This window comes from Aspergillus affinis (assembly GCF_023601865.1).
Source record: "Aspergillus affinis strain CMG 70 chromosome Unknown NODE_57_length_199529_cov_86_754292, whole genome shotgun sequence".
Taxonomy (NCBI): domain Eukaryota; kingdom Fungi; phylum Ascomycota; class Eurotiomycetes; order Eurotiales; family Aspergillaceae; genus Aspergillus; species Aspergillus affinis.
Genome location: NW_026515838.1, coordinates 109,853 through 125,387, shown reverse-complemented (window position 1 = coordinate 125,387; position 15,535 = coordinate 109,853). Strand labels below are relative to the sequence as shown.

The window sequence follows — 15,535 nt, the reverse complement described above, 5'->3', positions numbered from 1 at the left end:
CGTCCAGGCTATCGCTTGCTGGAAATTCTCCAGTGCAGCAACAGCAGAGGTGTTCCCAACTTACTCCTCGGTCTATGATGGCCACCCCACCCGAGAGATGTTCCTAGTCCACACGTTCTAGGTCGGCAACGCCAACCACGGTTGGGCGATGGTTAAACACGTATGGGGTCAGCGCAGATTGATCGTCTGGATCGCCGCAGACATCGCCCCGTCCATTTGATATGGAATATAAATGATCGAGTCAGCTCGAGGACTCATCAATAAGGGCAGCTTCCTCCAAGCCGTGCTTTCCACGCAGGAATGCTGAATGCTGCTTTGTTCCGGTGAATAACCGGGACTTGGCGGTCTCGTGATACCTTCGTCCACCGTCGCTTAGTAAGAGCGCATGACGTGCTGTGCCTCGCTGCGTTCAGGAGGTGACATACCAGAGACAGACGACCTGTTGATCAAGCAGATTCTCCCGTCTCTGCTGGTCCTTGTGATGCTCAGATTCCAGACTCAACATCATGGGACGACCTGACTCAAGGGGCACTATGTATGTGGATGAGTAATTGTGCACTGCATTGTGAAAGGCACTCTATTTATGGCAAAACAGCTTAGCGCGCCGTTTGGGGTTTAGTGTCACTCTGCGCAGGTGCTGTTGCTGTGCGTATTTCTACTTTCTATACGGAGCAAACTCCCCTTCATCGCGAAAGACAAGCTAATTTCCTTTCTCGAACGCCTGAACGACCTCCCACTGATTTAACGTCTGCACATACTCCAAGGCTGTGCGACCATGTGCATCTTTAATACTCAAGTTGGCTCCCTCGCTGACCAAATAGTGAACTACATCCACCTTGCCGAGTTCAGCGGCTTTGTGCAGTGCCGTTCCAAGAGCCATGAAGGGGAATAGCGCCCGAGAAGGATAATGGTCCTCGTACATAGTTGAATTGATATCTGCCCCGTTTTTGATGAGGAGTTTCAAGACCGCAATAGTGTTATATGAATGCCCATGCCGTTCCATTGCGTGGTGGAGGAGTTGCCTTTTTCGAGCATCGCCGCCACGACTGAGCATGAGCTGGATGATTGATATCGGGGCGCTCTCGACAGCAAGGGAAAGTGGGGTGAGATCAATAACACATTGTCGATTGGGATCAGCTCCATGGTCAAGGAGCCAAGCTGTCATTTCCTCATCGGCAATAACATAGCTAAAGAGAATGTTATAACGATATCTATCTACTGATGACATGGATTTAGATTGTTGGGATGAGCCTGGTCTTACCCGAGTACGGGCGGTTTCAGCTCGCTCATGGGCTGATTGATATTCCATCTGTTTTGAAGGAAAACCGCCAGAGCATCCGTCCCATTGACTTGCATGGCTGCCGATGCATAGAGTGGATCCATGGGCAAGCCGCGATCAAGGAGCTCATTGATGAACTGCGAATCACCTAGCTTGATGACTTCGATCATTATCGCATGGAAGTCGCAGATATCAAAGTCCTCCTCTGACGAACTTTGCGAGTCCAGAATCTCTCGAAATTTTAGGATATCACCACTCACGCAGGAAGCATGCACTTTCTCAAAAGTAGCTAGTGGCGTTCGAGTTGGAATTTGAGGATATTCACTCGGCTGGACCGGAGGGTACTCTCGTGGAGGCAGGACGTCGTCCATGGCAGGTTGGATGAGAAACTTACCGTCACATTTACTTGGATGCGTTCAATGAAGCGGGAGGTATTATTTATTGTGGGAGCTCGTCGAGAACTTCAATCGACGCTTAGCGGCAAATGATTGGATTAGAGGCTTTGCTGTGCAGTGCAGGGCAGTTTTGCGCTGCGTTCAGAAGTCGTTCGAACCAATTACTGGCAGGCAAGGAAGGTCAATCTTTGTACTTCACAAGGGTTAAAGCGAACTCAAAAAATAGTCACAACAGGGCATGCTCATGCGCCGGGGAGTTTGACATTTGTCCTCACTCGATCCAAATTAGCATAGGTATGCAAGGTCCTTCGGAGGTACCCCTCCAATGGTGAATAGGTACAAGAACTTCCGAATTCTGCTCTATTACATTCTGAATTATATATCCTCGACTCATTATTAGTGTTATGCTTGTAAAAATTGTCCATCGTCAGTACTCAGTACTCAGTATTCAATCATCAATATCAACTTCTGCATACTCGAGCGCCACCCACTCGCAGAACTTCTCAAAGTCCGCATACCACTCCTGCAACCGGGATGCTTTTATCCCTTCGCCCAGAACCCCCTCGCGAATTCCCGTCAGCCATCCTGCTGTCGGCTGATCTTCATAGCTGCTCCATCGGATGGAATTCTCGATCAAGATGGCAATGTCTGTAATCCCCAGACGTTCAGGGCCCTGGAGCGCCCGCCAAATCTCCGGTGTCAATCCATTCCAGCCGTGTCCGAGGGCGGCCTGGAGGTCGCTGCCCAGCGAGACGGGAACTCCACGGGACAAAAGAAAGGGAAGAGAATTGGATCCGATCGGATCTGCCAGTCGATGACGTCCGTTGAAGATAGGACAGCGCTCAACCAACATCTTCTTCTCCTTGATCAACTCGATGAGCATAGGATGTTCATAGAGTGATACCCCGTCCCCTATTCTCCGACCTCCCAGCAGGATGGCGTCAAAAAGGTTGTGGCTGGGATTCTCCCCGTGTGTATCGCATTCTGATGCGTGGAAAAAGAAGGGTATGTCTACTCCTTCCTCAAGACACAACTTTCGGAACCAAAACATCAGTGGGACGAAATCCACAAGCTGTCCTTTGGGGCCTTCTTGTGCTGCCAAGTCAAACCCGCAGATCACGTCCGGGAAATCTTGCTTGGCTATGATACAGTTCATCATGCTCTCTGCCAAGTCTTTGTTGGATGAGACGCCCGTAGCTGTCCAAATCACGCGAGCACCATGGAATGATTGCCCTTCTCCCGTACTTTTGAACCTCATAAGCTCTTCCTGAAACACTCTACACCAGTCGGTAAACCCCTCTTCGGGCTCGGCACACCCTATCCTGTAAAAGGGATGGAAAAACTCAGTCCGTAGTTCCGCATACCTAACCCCGTCGGCGGCCAATTTGGCGAACAGGCGGCGTAGGCCCGCGCGCAAAATAGGCTCGTAGCCGAGGAGAGAGGAAATAACGGACGTCGAGCGGCGATAGGCATCCCAAACCGCAGCAGGTCCAGAATTATCATGTGTGTAAACGGAGGGCTCGCGTAGCGGCACGCAGCGACTCTTCAACCAGTCACGGAACCCTTCTTCACCGTCGGGGAACGAAGAGGCCGCCAATTGTAGGCCGACGGGCGCCAGGAAACGAGAATTCCCAGAAGAAGTCCATAAGGATGTTCCAGTATCCAATCCGCCCGCTGGGCTGGAGATATAACGGACAGTGAAGGGGATTTCGTCGCGGCGTGATTGGGTTGAGAGCGCTTCGGGCGCAACTATGTGGATGCCCTCCGTCGCGAGAGCCTGATCGACGAGAAAGTCGGCATCAAACATGAGATTTAAATGCGCATGTAGAAAGGAGCCCTTGGGCAGTCTCTGCAGGATCTTCCAGAGCTCGGTAGTCTCCATCCGATCCCTAGCGTTGTGCAACCTACCGCCGGGATGTAGAGTTTCTTCCGACGACGCATGGCTAGTATGAGGGTCCGACGGTGCGGGCCCTGTGGGCATCAACTCCCGGTCGCGGATCTTGGACAGGATCTTGCATGCTGTCTTCGCTATGGGCGATAAGGACTTTCGAAGGGTAAAGTCTGGACCGAAGGAGTTAGTTCAGGGAGAGGACGCGATGTCGTGCTTGATCTCAATTCGATGCGCAAATCCGAGCCGGGGGGAGGATCCCACCATGACGCTGCTTCTGCTCCTCCTCGATAAGAGAGGTCCGACCCTTGAGGTATTGCTGGATGAAGGGGTCGTTGACCTGGGGGATCCCCTCTTCAAGTTCCCATTCGACGTCGGCGGATTCCATCTTGACCATATTAAGGGTGTAACCCGTTCAAGCGATTAAACCGAGCTAGTAGTAGGCAAGGTTAGGAGAGAAGATCGGGGGGAAAGCATGGGCTAGAGCTTGACCCCGCCCTGAGCGGCAGGGAACGGCAGGGGGGGGGGGGGGGGAACCTCTGATGGGCGATGGCCCCATCCGGCGCAATCTTAACCTTATCCCTTCTGGAAGTGAACGGGTTCGGAAGGTACTAATTAGAGCACCCCGGATTGGCAGGTGCATCACATGGGTGATGGGAGCTGTTGCTTGGCCCCTTCCATTAGGTATTACAAACAATCCTTCACACCACAACACCGGAGTGGACTCGCCTGGAGCTAAGAGCCTACCACTACCGAGACTCCGCTGATATATATTTTGTCCTCATTTAGATACCTACCCCGGACTAGGCAGGACACCCCGTTGACTTAGCGACCACCTCATTCGGTGTACTCCCTCGTTGGCCGAGAGATGCAAGCAAAACGTCTATCGCGAAGCCTTTTCGAATTAATACTTTGTGGACCTCCGGAGTTCCGCGACAAGAAGTCGGGAGGGTTGATAGCATTCCATTTCCTACTGTTTATTAAATGAATACCAAGCCAACCACGTCCTCGCTAGCAGAAAACCGCCCCCCCCCCCCCCCCCCTCTCGAGCCAAATATCCGAGGATAATCCATTCCTCCATCTGAAAGTGAAAGAGAACAGAGGCTTATCACGTAGCATCATGCAACCCACGCCCGATGTGGCTTGAGCTAGATATCTTGGCCGCACTGTCTGGACGATAGGCCCCAGGACATGTCCGGGGAAGAACGTCCTGCCAGGGGGTATCAGGATCGGAGTTCTCCGTGGCACACAGCCAGTCACAGCGACTGTTTATCATGAAGCAGCCCTTCGATCCTGGCATTATTCGAGGTGTCCTGCTTACGGCTTGGCGGTTGAATGGAGCATGGCCACTGGTTGTAGACGACTAGGCGTACTCTTGTAGGGCACACCACTAGTACGATCCTACCACCATGGTCCGGCTAGGGTCGGCACTATTTTCCCACTCGAGGACGTCAACTCTTGGCGGTCGGCGTTGGCTGGCCGGGGGCTTTTGTCTTTTCTTAGTTTTTCCGAGCTATTCTTCCGGATTTTATCATATTTTTTTTCTTCTTGTGCGGTGTTCCAACACTCGCCTCCGGGTGGGTGTTTCGTCGGGGTGGGCTCTGCTTCGAAGAAACCTCGGACGCCGTTGTGTTAGCAGAGTGGATAAGGGTGGGCAGATTGCCAGATACCAGCGAGACTAGCAGAATTAGACTACTCTTCTATCAGTATCCCAGGCTCAGCAGCAGCACATGGCAGCAGAGCAGACACGATCCATCTCCGATAAGGATTCGCCTTCCCCAGGAGGTTGGCAGCGCACCAGGAAGACCGGATCTGAGTTCAATTGCTCCCAACCAGGCCGGTTATTCCGATGTAACCTCCCGCCGGTTTCTTTAACAAATGAATCGCGAGAGAAAGGCATTGGACGGCACACGACCGAGTTCCTTGTGCGGAGACCAGCCGCACCAGAAGCCCTCGTCGGGTCGTCGTTGATCGGCTGCCAATCCGAGTGAGCGCCGGGCGACTTAGCGCTGCAACAGTCTTATCGCTATCCTCCGATGGGGAAGGCAGAGTTTGCCTTCGGGGCCCACCTTTTTCTTTTTCTTATAATAAATTTTTTTTTTTTTCTTTTTCGCCTCCTGCCTTGCGGAGTGCATACAGATCCCAGCCACTAGAATTTCTGGACCGTCTGCACCACACAACCAGGACGGCTCACGAAGGTCTCGAAGACACGGGGAAACAAGCTGGACAGTGTCCTATAGACGGAAGAAACCCAAATCAGCGTCAACGTGGACACGGACGTAGCAATAAAAGAAAACATAAAAAAGAAACCGACCGCCGGAGTGGCCACTAGATTGGGAACGGGCGAAAAGCACCAACTGGGATCCCCGCACACTTGTCAACTGATAAGTTCGGGTCCTCAATCGCTGCCGGTGGAATTTTGTCCATCATGACCTTATCTCAGGTGGTCAGGGCTATGGCCTAGGCAGTTATCTTATTTTATTTTTTCTTCTTCCTTCCTCCTTCCATGCATCTTCCGTCTGACTACTACTTATCTCTCTATCTCACCTCCTTCCTGTCTTGTTCAACCTTAAAGCTGCGCCTTCCTGTCGTCAATTGCCATTGACCGTGTTCGTCGAATTTTTTCACACCCGGCTGGCTTTGACTGGAGCTCTTGCTTCACCCGTTTTTCTCTTTCGATAAATATATTCTCCATCCATTTAACCTTTTATATCATATCACAGGGGGTATCGAACTGCTGAAGAAGGGATCCATTGGGATCAGGTCCTTTGAAGCCATGGCGGACCAAAAAACTCTCGACACGCCTGACCAGCAGGTCACAAGCATAGAAACGACGCCCGCCGCAACCGAACGGCATACCGGCTCTAACGATGCGGCGGAGGATGATATCATCTACACGAAGGGCGTGCAGACTGAGAAGAGAGTAATCCCGGAATCCAGCTCGCTAGATAGCACGGGACAGAAGAAGAGTGACAAGGACGAGGAAGCGGGTGAAAGCTACCCGAAACGGGCTTTCTACCGTCGGTACTCCAAGTATATCAAGCATGTGGTCTATGCTGTCATCTTTCTCTTGTTCACCGGGTAAGCCGCTCATTTGCCCGTGGGGTTTGGTTTATCTTGGGTTCCGTGATAGGCTCATCTTTTTTCGAATCTCTAGATGGTGGATTGCAGGTCTCATCCTCCATCGGCATGACAAGAATTGGGTGATCCCCTTCTTGTTGTGGCTTGCCATCACTCTGCGCCTCATCTTCCTCTATGTGCCCATTTCGATCGTCACGAGGCCAGTGTACTGGGTATGGAATCAAACCGCGTCGCGATTCGTCGACCTCATTCCGGAAAAGCTTCGCCTCCCCGGTGGTGCTCTCCTGACTATTTCGGTCATTATCATCGGCGCGTTTGCTTCGGAGGAGACCGCGGACAACAGCAGAGAAAACCGGGCCGTCAGTCTCTTCGGTCTCGTGGTGTTCCTGTTCGTGCTCTGGGCGACCTCGAGGAACCGCAAGAAGATCGTCTGGCACACCGTCATCATGGGCATGTTGGTGCAGTTCATCATCGCACTCTTCGTGCTGCGGACCCAGGCCGGATATGACATTTTCAACTTCATCTCCACGCTGGCTCGTGAGCTCTTGGAGTTTGCAGGACAGGGTGTTGACTTTTTGGTCGAGGATGGATTCGCGAAGAGTCATACTTGGTTCCTGGTGAGCGTTGTCCCGGCCATCATATTCTTCGTCTCGCTCGTCCAGCTTCTTTACTACATCGGCCTGCTCCAGTGGGCCGTCGGCAAGTTTGCCGTCTTCTTCTTCTGGTGCATGCGGGTGTCGGGTGCCGAGGCCGTCGTCGCCGCTGCGTCCCCCTTCATCGGACAAGGAGAATCCGCCATGCTGATTAAACCGTTCATTCCGTATTTGACCATGGCCGAAATCCACCAGGTCATGTGCTCTGGATACGCCACCATTGCAGGATCGGTGTTGGTGTCCTACATTAGCATGGGTGTCAACTCCCAGGCGCTGGTTTCGTCCTGTGTCATGAGTATCCCTGCTTCGCTCGCTGTCTCCAAGCTGCGGTGGCCCGAGGAGGAAGAGACCCTCACGGCGGGCCGCGTGGTCGTCCCGGAAGACGAGGATCACAAGGCCGCCAACGCGCTTCACGCCTTCTCCAACGGAGCCTGGCTCGGCCTCAAGATCGCCACCATGATCGCATCTGTCCTGCTGTGTATCATCTCCTTCGTCGGCCTGATCAACGGCCTCCTGACCTGGTGGGGTCGGTACCTGAACATTAACGACCCCGACTTGACCCTCGAACTTATCCTCGGATACATCTGTTACCCGATCGCCTTCCTGCTCGGCGTCTCCCGCGACGGAGATCTCCTGAAGGTCGGCAAGCTCCTCGGCATGAAACTCGTCATGGTAAGACCTCAGCACCATCCAAAGACAGAAATGACCAGTCCCCGCTAACCCCTCCCCAGAACGAGTTCATTGCCTACAACGCCCTTCAAAACGAAGCCGAATACCAGGACCTCTCTCCGCGATCCAGACTGATCGCCACCTACGCACTCTGCGGATTCGCCAACATCGGCTCCCTCGGTAACCAGATCGGCGTGCTAGCCCAGCTCGCGCCCAGCCGATCCGGAGACGTCTCTCGCGTCGCCTTCAGCGCCATGGTCACGGGCGCGATCAGTACCTTTACCAGCGCTACGATCGCTGGTCTCCTGATCACGAACGAAGCGGCTTTCACGACGCCGAACACGTAAATAATCTACCTCCGTACCTGAAAAGGGGGGTGGGGGGTGAATGATTTGTTTTTGATTTGGTTTGGTTTGATTCGATGTGATTTTGCTCGTTGAAAAGCGAAAAGCATAAAGCAACCGCGAAAGGAAAACACCATCGAAAACGGAAAAATGAATAGTAATTATCGCATATGCATATATGTATATATGTATTCATGTTGTATATGGAATATATCTCAGCTTTTACATTTATAAGGCTTCGATCTGTCTGTCTTGTCTCCGGTTCCATTCTATTGACTGGGAAGATGTGGGTGAGGTGTGAGTCACGAGCGGGTGTGCAGATCCTACACTCTTTGTTCTTTATATATCCACCCCCCTGTCAGTTTAGACCCTATATCTAGAATTAAGGTTTGGTGATATAGCAATACGAGGAACCAGAACTAGGTAGGTGTTTAGTTATGACTGGTGGTTACCAACACGAGAAATCGGGAGGGCTTTTAAAGAAAAGGACGTAAGGAAAGAAAGAATGCAGGAAAGAAAGACGGGTATTGAATTCTACCCAGGGACACACGTTGGTTTCCTGTACTGTCGATGGCGTGATCCCCGGTGAGAGAAAGATTGAGAACGAGAAAGAGCAAGAAAATGCAGAACAAGCCCCAATACACAAAAAACTCCAAAAATCCTATATAATCCCCCCACCCAACCACTAATGCATCGGGCCGTACATATCGCTTCTCCCGAGACAGGATGGAATGGATGGATGGCATGGTATGGATGGATATCCAGCCCGGACCAGACAGACCCCGACTATGCAATGCAATGCAGCCAAGTGAATTCTGTTCCACTTGGAATGCTTCCTAACGCCCTGAAAACAAAAAAAAACACGTGGATGGACATTTACTCAATATCTTCGATGTCGCGGTGTCGGGCGAGGACGTGACGCTTGAATTCTTCCTGGTCGGTGTCCCATAGTTCCGCGGCTTGGGCGTTCAAGGGACTCGCGCTATTCGAGTGGTTAGTATACCGATATACCTAGACGATAGAAGGGGTTGAGAGTTTTGGGGTGTCTTACTTGTTCGGCTCCCCGAGCAAGCTCTGCAGACTGAGCAGCACACTCTGCACGTTGTAAACAGCACTCCACTTATCCTTTAGGATGTCCAGGCAGATGCGGCCCGAGAAGTCGAAGTTGGGGTGGTAGATGGGCGTCTTGAAGAGCACGGTCGGCGGCGCATAGGGATAGTTGCTTGGGAAAGCGAACGATAGCTTGAGTTTCAGGCCGTCGTAGGGCGTGTCGGCCGGTCCGGTGATTGTCGCCGTCCATGAGAGAAGGTTGCCATCTGCGTCTGGGAAGGCGGAGATACCCGGCGATGGCGAGAGCATTAGCTGCATGAGCTCTGCTTGGAGGCTGTTGAACACCAAGGAGATTGAGGTTAGTTCACTGGAGGATGGATAGCTGGACAATGGGGGTGAAGTAGGCACGAACCGTTTGGTGACGCTTTGGCTGTCGTTGCGCTGGCCTGCTGAGTTCAACTTGGACGCCTCAAGCGCATCGGGGGCGGAGTTCTGGGTGTCTTCCATCGTGTAGTCCATTCTGATTGATCGAGAGCAAAGGGAGGGCGAGAGAGCGAGTCGGCGAGTGAATATCGTCTCGGACTAAATGAAATAGAGAACGAGGGAGGACCGGGAAGGTTGGAATTCCGATCAAAGTACGGAGTAGCAAGGGAGGGTTGCTGTCTGGAATGACGGAACCGAATGCAGCTTAACTAACTGTTGGCTGGAATGGACGGATCGACCCACTGAGAAACCCAGAGGATCGGAATCGGTAAGGATGGAACAAGCAATGAGGTGGGATGGGAGGAAGAGGGCGAAGTGTTTAAGATTCAAGAGGAAGGGAGAGAGGGAAACGCCGAAGATGAATGTTTTGGGATGCAAACAGGACAGGAGAGGAGAGGAAGGCCATCTCTCTTTTTTTTTCTTTTGTTTACTCCACTGAAGAGGGAAAACGCGCCCCGGGCAACGCTGGCTTAATGGACCCCCGCCTGATCTCACATCTGACTCGTTCATCCGATGGGGTCGGTGTTCTTTTCAGGGTACTTGTTCTTTGGTTAAGTTCAATGTGTTCTATTCTTCGAGTTGGCTGTGTTTAAAATTATCCTTCCTCTTTGTCTTCGTCCCCGGCAGGTGATCTGTCCACCAGATTTCCACGATGGAAGGAGCACGGTCTGAACATCGAACGCTGAGGCTAAGAATAGTGGGTGTTCTTCATTCTCAGTGCCAGTGCTGACGGAGAATATCTCATTGGCAGAGGGCGACTGCTGCGGGTCTAGATTGTTATGACCGACATGAAGCAGCCATGATGGCCTATTGCAGGTTCCGAATAATAGGAAACCAATCTCTACTTTATTTTGATTTCCTCTAGGTTCTCTATTCCTCTGCGCATATTCACTTGCCACTGTTGTAATAACAGCCCCAAAAAAGAAGAAACATGCTCTGTCCTGGCGTTGAAGTTGCGCCCGGTCGGCGATCAACAGATTACCCAGAGAGGATAAAGTGGCTCTCGCGTGCCGGCGCAGCGCGTTTCCCCGGCTTCCTCCCAGTCAGCAACCCTTGCTTTCTGCCTTTGAACACCACGAGATGATGGATCAAAAGCTCCTGTTTCTCTGATTGACCTTCAGATCTGATCTCAGATCCGGCAAATTTCTCGCATTGACTGCCTCGTGGGTTCTCCTTTCACGATGCACCATTCTCAACTTGCCCCGCTACCAAATGACCTGCCCTTTCGAATTGTCTCCAAGACGATTGGGCAGGGTGCCTACGCGTGGTAAGTCGGTTTCTGAACACCTACCCTTGCTACAACGTGATCTCAATATCCCTAACTCGTCTGTGGTCCCGTGTAGTATCAAAAAAGCATGCCCCTCGCATACGGATAATCCTGTCTTTGCCGTCAAATTCATCCACAAAGAGTACGCCGCCCGACATGGGAAGATTAGCCCCCGGCAATTGCAGATGGAAGCGACGGTACACAAGCACATCGGCGACCATTACAATATAATCTCGTTTTTCCAGACGGGGGAGGACGAAATCTGGCGATGGATCGCGATGGAGCTGGCCGAGGGTGGCGATCTTTTTGACAAAATCGAGGCCGACGAGGGCGTGGGAGAAGACATTGCCCATGTCTATTTCTCACAACTTGTCAGTGCCGTGGGCTATATGCATTCGAAGGGCGTGGGACATCGGGACATTAAACCGGAAAATATGCTCCTGACGGCCGATGGGAACTTGAAGATTGCGGACTTTGGCCTCGCCACCTTGTTCGAGTACAAGGGGGTGACCAAACTGTCTACCACGTTTTGTGGTAGCCCTCCGTACATCGCTCCCGAGGTGATCTCTTGCAGCAGCAAAGGCCAGATCAAGGGCTCGGGCTACCAGCCGGATCTGGTGGATATTTGGTCGTGTGGAATCGTTCTCTTCGTTCTTCTGGCCGGAAACACGCCATGGGATAGTCCCACAGAGAATAGCTACGAGTTTCATTTATACGTTACAACGAATGCACGCACGAGCGATGAATTATGGCAGCAATTACCAGTGGCCACTCTATCGCTGCTCCGAGGAATGCTGAACACTGACCCCGGGAATCGGTTTTCGTTGGAGGATGTACGCCGACATCCTTGGTACACACGACAAAACAAGTTCCTCGCCCCGGATGGAAGGCTGCGAGACCCGATTAATCTGGCTACGACGATGTTTGAATCGCTTCATATCGATTTCTCCCAGGATCCTCTTGCCTTGCGATCGAATGGCGGTAGTTTTGGTCCCGACAGAATGGACATGGGCGATGATTTGGATGGAGATCACAGAATCTCCTCCACGCAGCCTGAGATGCCGAGGGGAGGCATGCTGGTTGACTGGGATACTCCTCACTTGGGAGATACGTTTTCATCGACACAACCGATGGGGAAGCCTTTCTCTGCCGATGATACCCTGATTGGCGATACCTTGGAGGACGAACCGTCCATGTCCCAGTTCTCGCCGCATCCCTCCGTGCCATTAAGCCGCACCCAAAAGGCACAGCGATTCCGCGATATCGTCCCGTCCCGCCCGATGACCCGGTTCTTCTCAACGTGGGAACTTAAATTGCTGGTCCCTCTGATCTGCGAGGCGCTGCACCGTTTGGGCGTACCCGTTCCCTCCGTCCCCGCAGTCTCGGCCGGGGACACCTCCGCAATGATACGCATTGTGACTCGAGACGGGCGAATGTGCACCCTACAAGGCAAGGTGATCATCGAATGCGTTTCTGAGGGTCTCTTCGAAATCGAGTTCATGAAGGTGAAAGGCGATCCCCTCGAATGGCGACGGTTTTTCAAAAAGGCGGCCATCCTGTGCAAAGATGCCGTTTTCAGGCCTGACGACTACGAGCCATGATTTTGCCGAGTTGCGGATTTGATTTTGGAATCTTTTTCATTTCTCTTTTTCTATTTTCTCTTCCTTTATCTTTTAATGTCTTTGTATGATTAATGCGAATAATGATGGATTGGGTAGGCACTAGGCAAACTGGCAAAAATTAGGAACCCTAATTAGGCATAATCTCGTCAATCTGATGCTTATCAGCTAGCTTAAGGCTATAGTGGACGCCGATATGACCGTATCATAGGACCGCTCAATTGTTTGCTGTCCATGATGGTGTTCGCAACGTGCCGAGAACGCTGACGGCGTTTCGCTTGGACCCAAACTTACCCACCAGACGCAAGGACAATGGCCACCGCAAGGCTCTCTGACCTGACCTGACACCACGGGACAAGGGACAACACAGACCGCAAAGACCCCCGAGCGAAGGGTCGAAGGAAGACGGACGACAAGACCAAAGTCACCCGCAATGCACGATCTTCCTCCACACGCCGACACGTGACGTAAGTCTAGACTTCGCAGATCGCGGGGAGGAAAGAAAAATGGATTTAAGAACATTTTTGCACGGGCGAAAGAAGAACCTCGTCTGACCCTTCTCCTGCCCCCGGTCCTCTCCCAATGGTGTTTTTGCAACGGTTTTGCCCATGGAGAAGTTACCGGTCGAGATTCTCGCCAAAATAATTGACTGTAATTACCCCGAGAAATTGGTCCAATGTTTACCCCGCATTGTCGGCGTTTCCCCCCAAGATGAAACCACGGAGAACTACTTTAACTTATAACTAACGGGCGGTTGTAGTTCTCACCCCGCAGGAGCAGGTTCAACTTCAGTCCGTCTCGAAGCGGCTGTTCAACGTCGCTCGTGATAATACCCTGTGGAGGCTTCACTGCTACGAGAAGTCATGGGCGGCCGTCGATGCCTCTCGTCCCGCTCACCGGCCCTCGGAAAGCCTGGCCACTAATCCTACCGCGTCGCTCAGCGTGCTCGGACAGACGTCCCTGCGGTCACTTATCCAGCCGCATGCGACTCGCTTCGAAGATGGCCACGCACCGCAGACCCCGTCATTCGCCGAACGATCGAGAGCGGCGGCCGGATGGGACCCGTCCTACGAGGGAGAGGATGTCGACTGGTACTCCGAGTATATTGCCCGGAATGGGCCGCTGTCGTTCAACTGGATTCAGCATCCGTACACGCGGGAAGCTGGAGGCAAGCGGAAAGATCACCGGGAGGCGAAAGGGATGGGGTTACTTCGGGATTGGAGCTCCGCGAGGCAAAATAAGGTGATCGCGCCGCTGGATGATGGTAGTGTCTGCATTTGGGATCTCAACCATTCGCATGCCATCGGCTCGCAGAGTACCAAAGGCAATATTCTGGGTGTCAGCGAGCCGGGCATCCTCATGGCCGATGTTTCCCGGAAGAAACAGAATCCCGCGGCAAAGCTGGCGCTGGAGTTTATCAATCTGGGCGAGTGTGTGAGCGTGGATTCTATGCGGCGCAGAGCGTACCTGGCAGTTGGGAACATTCTCAATGAAGTGGATTTAGAGACCCTTCGGGTTGTCTCGCAGCAGCGGTATCCTTGGTCCGTGTTTGCTTTGTCCCAGGAGACGGATTATTCGGTGCCGTTGACCTTGGCGACAACGTTGAGTATGCATATATATGATGGCAGAATGTCGGCAATCGAGGAAGAAGAGGCCATCCATTCACGGTGTGAAAAGTCAACGCCGTCTCTGGTTCCCAAATCCCAGCTCTTCGCGCCTCCAAACTCGCCGCTGCTCCAGCTCCGGCCTAACGGCCAACCCCCTCGTCGCATGCGAAGCCCCGATCCGTCGGAGCCCGTCGACAATTACGCGCCACTATTCCAGCCAGGCCCTCTTTCACTTTTACATCCTCCAGCTCCCCATCTGAATTCTATATTCCTTGCAGGTCGTTTCCCGAGCATCCTCCAATATGACCGGCGTTTCTTCCCTCGACTGCAGAGCACCATTCACTCTGGCGGTCGGTTGTGCGGGCTGGCTGCGGTTCCTGCACCGCGATTTCCCGTTGTCTCCGAACCGTCGTGGCCAAGCTCCCATCAGGTGGTAGCCTGCGGTGAGTATAAAGGTCGCGGTTCCCTTGAACTATACAATTTGACCCCGTCAGCCCGGAATGTGGGCAATGACCAGTCAGGCTGGTCATCTAACTTGGCCCTGGTGCACCAGAATCGACAGAGTGCGGCCAGCTCGAAGGTGCTGTCAGTTGAATCTCATGGCACACGGATTGTCTATTCTGATGGAGACGGCAATGTCAAATGGACCGAGCGGGACGGACGGTCCGAGATTCGTCGTTTTAACATCAACACGTATAAGCCGCGTGGGAAGCCCACACGACGGTTTCACACGGCTACCTCCGCTGAACAGGGGCCTGATTCTATCATGGATGAGCATGATGACAGTGAGACCGGCGGCCTGTGGGGCAACTCTCGCTCACGCAGCGATGGGGAAGTGGCTCGCAAGATACTCCCCACCGGAGGAAACCTAACAGGGGATGAGCTTCTCATTTGGACAGGGGAGCGCATCGGCCGGGTCAAGTTCTCTGACGTTTCCCATACTGAAGATGAGGAAGACGACGAAGACTTGGGTATAGAGGGAGAAATGGACGATGCGAAACGCGACGAGATGCGCAAGAATAGGCGCGAGCATCGACGTCGAGAGGAAGAATACTCCCTTATGATGCGCCGCGCACTAGAACAGCAGGCCGATGAAGTACGGCGAACGGGTGGCATGGGAATGTGATACTGATTTCATTTCCCATTCCCCGTCTTTTTTGTTTCGTTCAATTAAGGGTTCTTCATTGTTGTATTTGCTCT

At 52.6% G+C, this 15,535-nt stretch overlaps 6 protein-coding genes across 6 annotated transcripts; 3 read left to right on the top strand and 3 right to left on the bottom strand.

Moving 5' to 3' along the window:
- Positions 1–700: 700 nt before the first annotated feature.
- Positions 701–1,650, bottom strand: KD926_008579 (ankyrin repeat domain-containing protein; the record flags this gene model as incomplete). Its single annotated transcript, XM_053101319.1, has 2 exons — positions 701–1,187; positions 1,262–1,650. 2 exons carry the CDS (start codon positions 1,648–1,650, stop codon positions 701–703), a joined length of 876 nt encoding a protein of 291 aa, XP_052955116.1.
- A 472-nt stretch (positions 1,651–2,122) lies between these two features.
- KD926_008578 (putative CECR1 family adenosine deaminase) lies at positions 2,123–3,950 on the bottom strand (the record flags this gene model as incomplete). Its single annotated transcript, XM_053101318.1, has 2 exons — positions 2,123–3,735; positions 3,827–3,950. The coding sequence occupies 2 exons, from the start codon at positions 3,948–3,950 to the stop codon at positions 2,123–2,125; spliced, it is 1,737 nt and encodes a 578-aa protein (XP_052955115.1).
- A 2,388-nt stretch (positions 3,951–6,338) lies between these two features.
- KD926_008577 (NupC/NupG family nucleoside CNT transporter) lies at positions 6,339–8,312 on the top strand (the record flags this gene model as incomplete). Its single annotated transcript, XM_053101317.1, has 3 exons — positions 6,339–6,643; positions 6,720–7,968; positions 8,028–8,312. The coding sequence occupies 3 exons, from the start codon at positions 6,339–6,341 to the stop codon at positions 8,310–8,312; spliced, it is 1,839 nt and encodes a 612-aa protein (XP_052955114.1).
- Positions 8,313–9,185: 873 nt separating this feature from the next.
- Positions 9,186–9,878, bottom strand: KD926_008576 (putative ubiquitin conjugating enzyme (UbcK); the record flags this gene model as incomplete). The annotated part of the gene is made up of 2 exons (XM_053101315.1): positions 9,186–9,291; positions 9,361–9,878. The coding sequence occupies 2 exons, from the start codon at positions 9,876–9,878 to the stop codon at positions 9,186–9,188; spliced, it is 624 nt and encodes a 207-aa protein (XP_052955113.1).
- A 1,145-nt stretch (positions 9,879–11,023) lies between these two features.
- On the top strand, positions 11,024–12,710 carry KD926_008575 (putative serine/threonine protein kinase; the record flags this gene model as incomplete). Its single annotated transcript, XM_053101314.1, has 2 exons — positions 11,024–11,109; positions 11,186–12,710. 2 exons carry the CDS (start codon positions 11,024–11,026, stop codon positions 12,708–12,710), a joined length of 1,611 nt encoding a protein of 536 aa, XP_052955112.1.
- Positions 12,711–13,336: 626 nt separating this feature from the next.
- On the top strand, positions 13,337–15,461 carry KD926_008574 (uncharacterized protein; the record flags this gene model as incomplete). Its single annotated transcript, XM_053101313.1, has 2 exons — positions 13,337–13,379; positions 13,489–15,461. The coding sequence occupies 2 exons, from the start codon at positions 13,337–13,339 to the stop codon at positions 15,459–15,461; spliced, it is 2,016 nt and encodes a 671-aa protein (XP_052955111.1).
- Between the last annotated feature and the right edge of the window lie 74 nt (positions 15,462–15,535).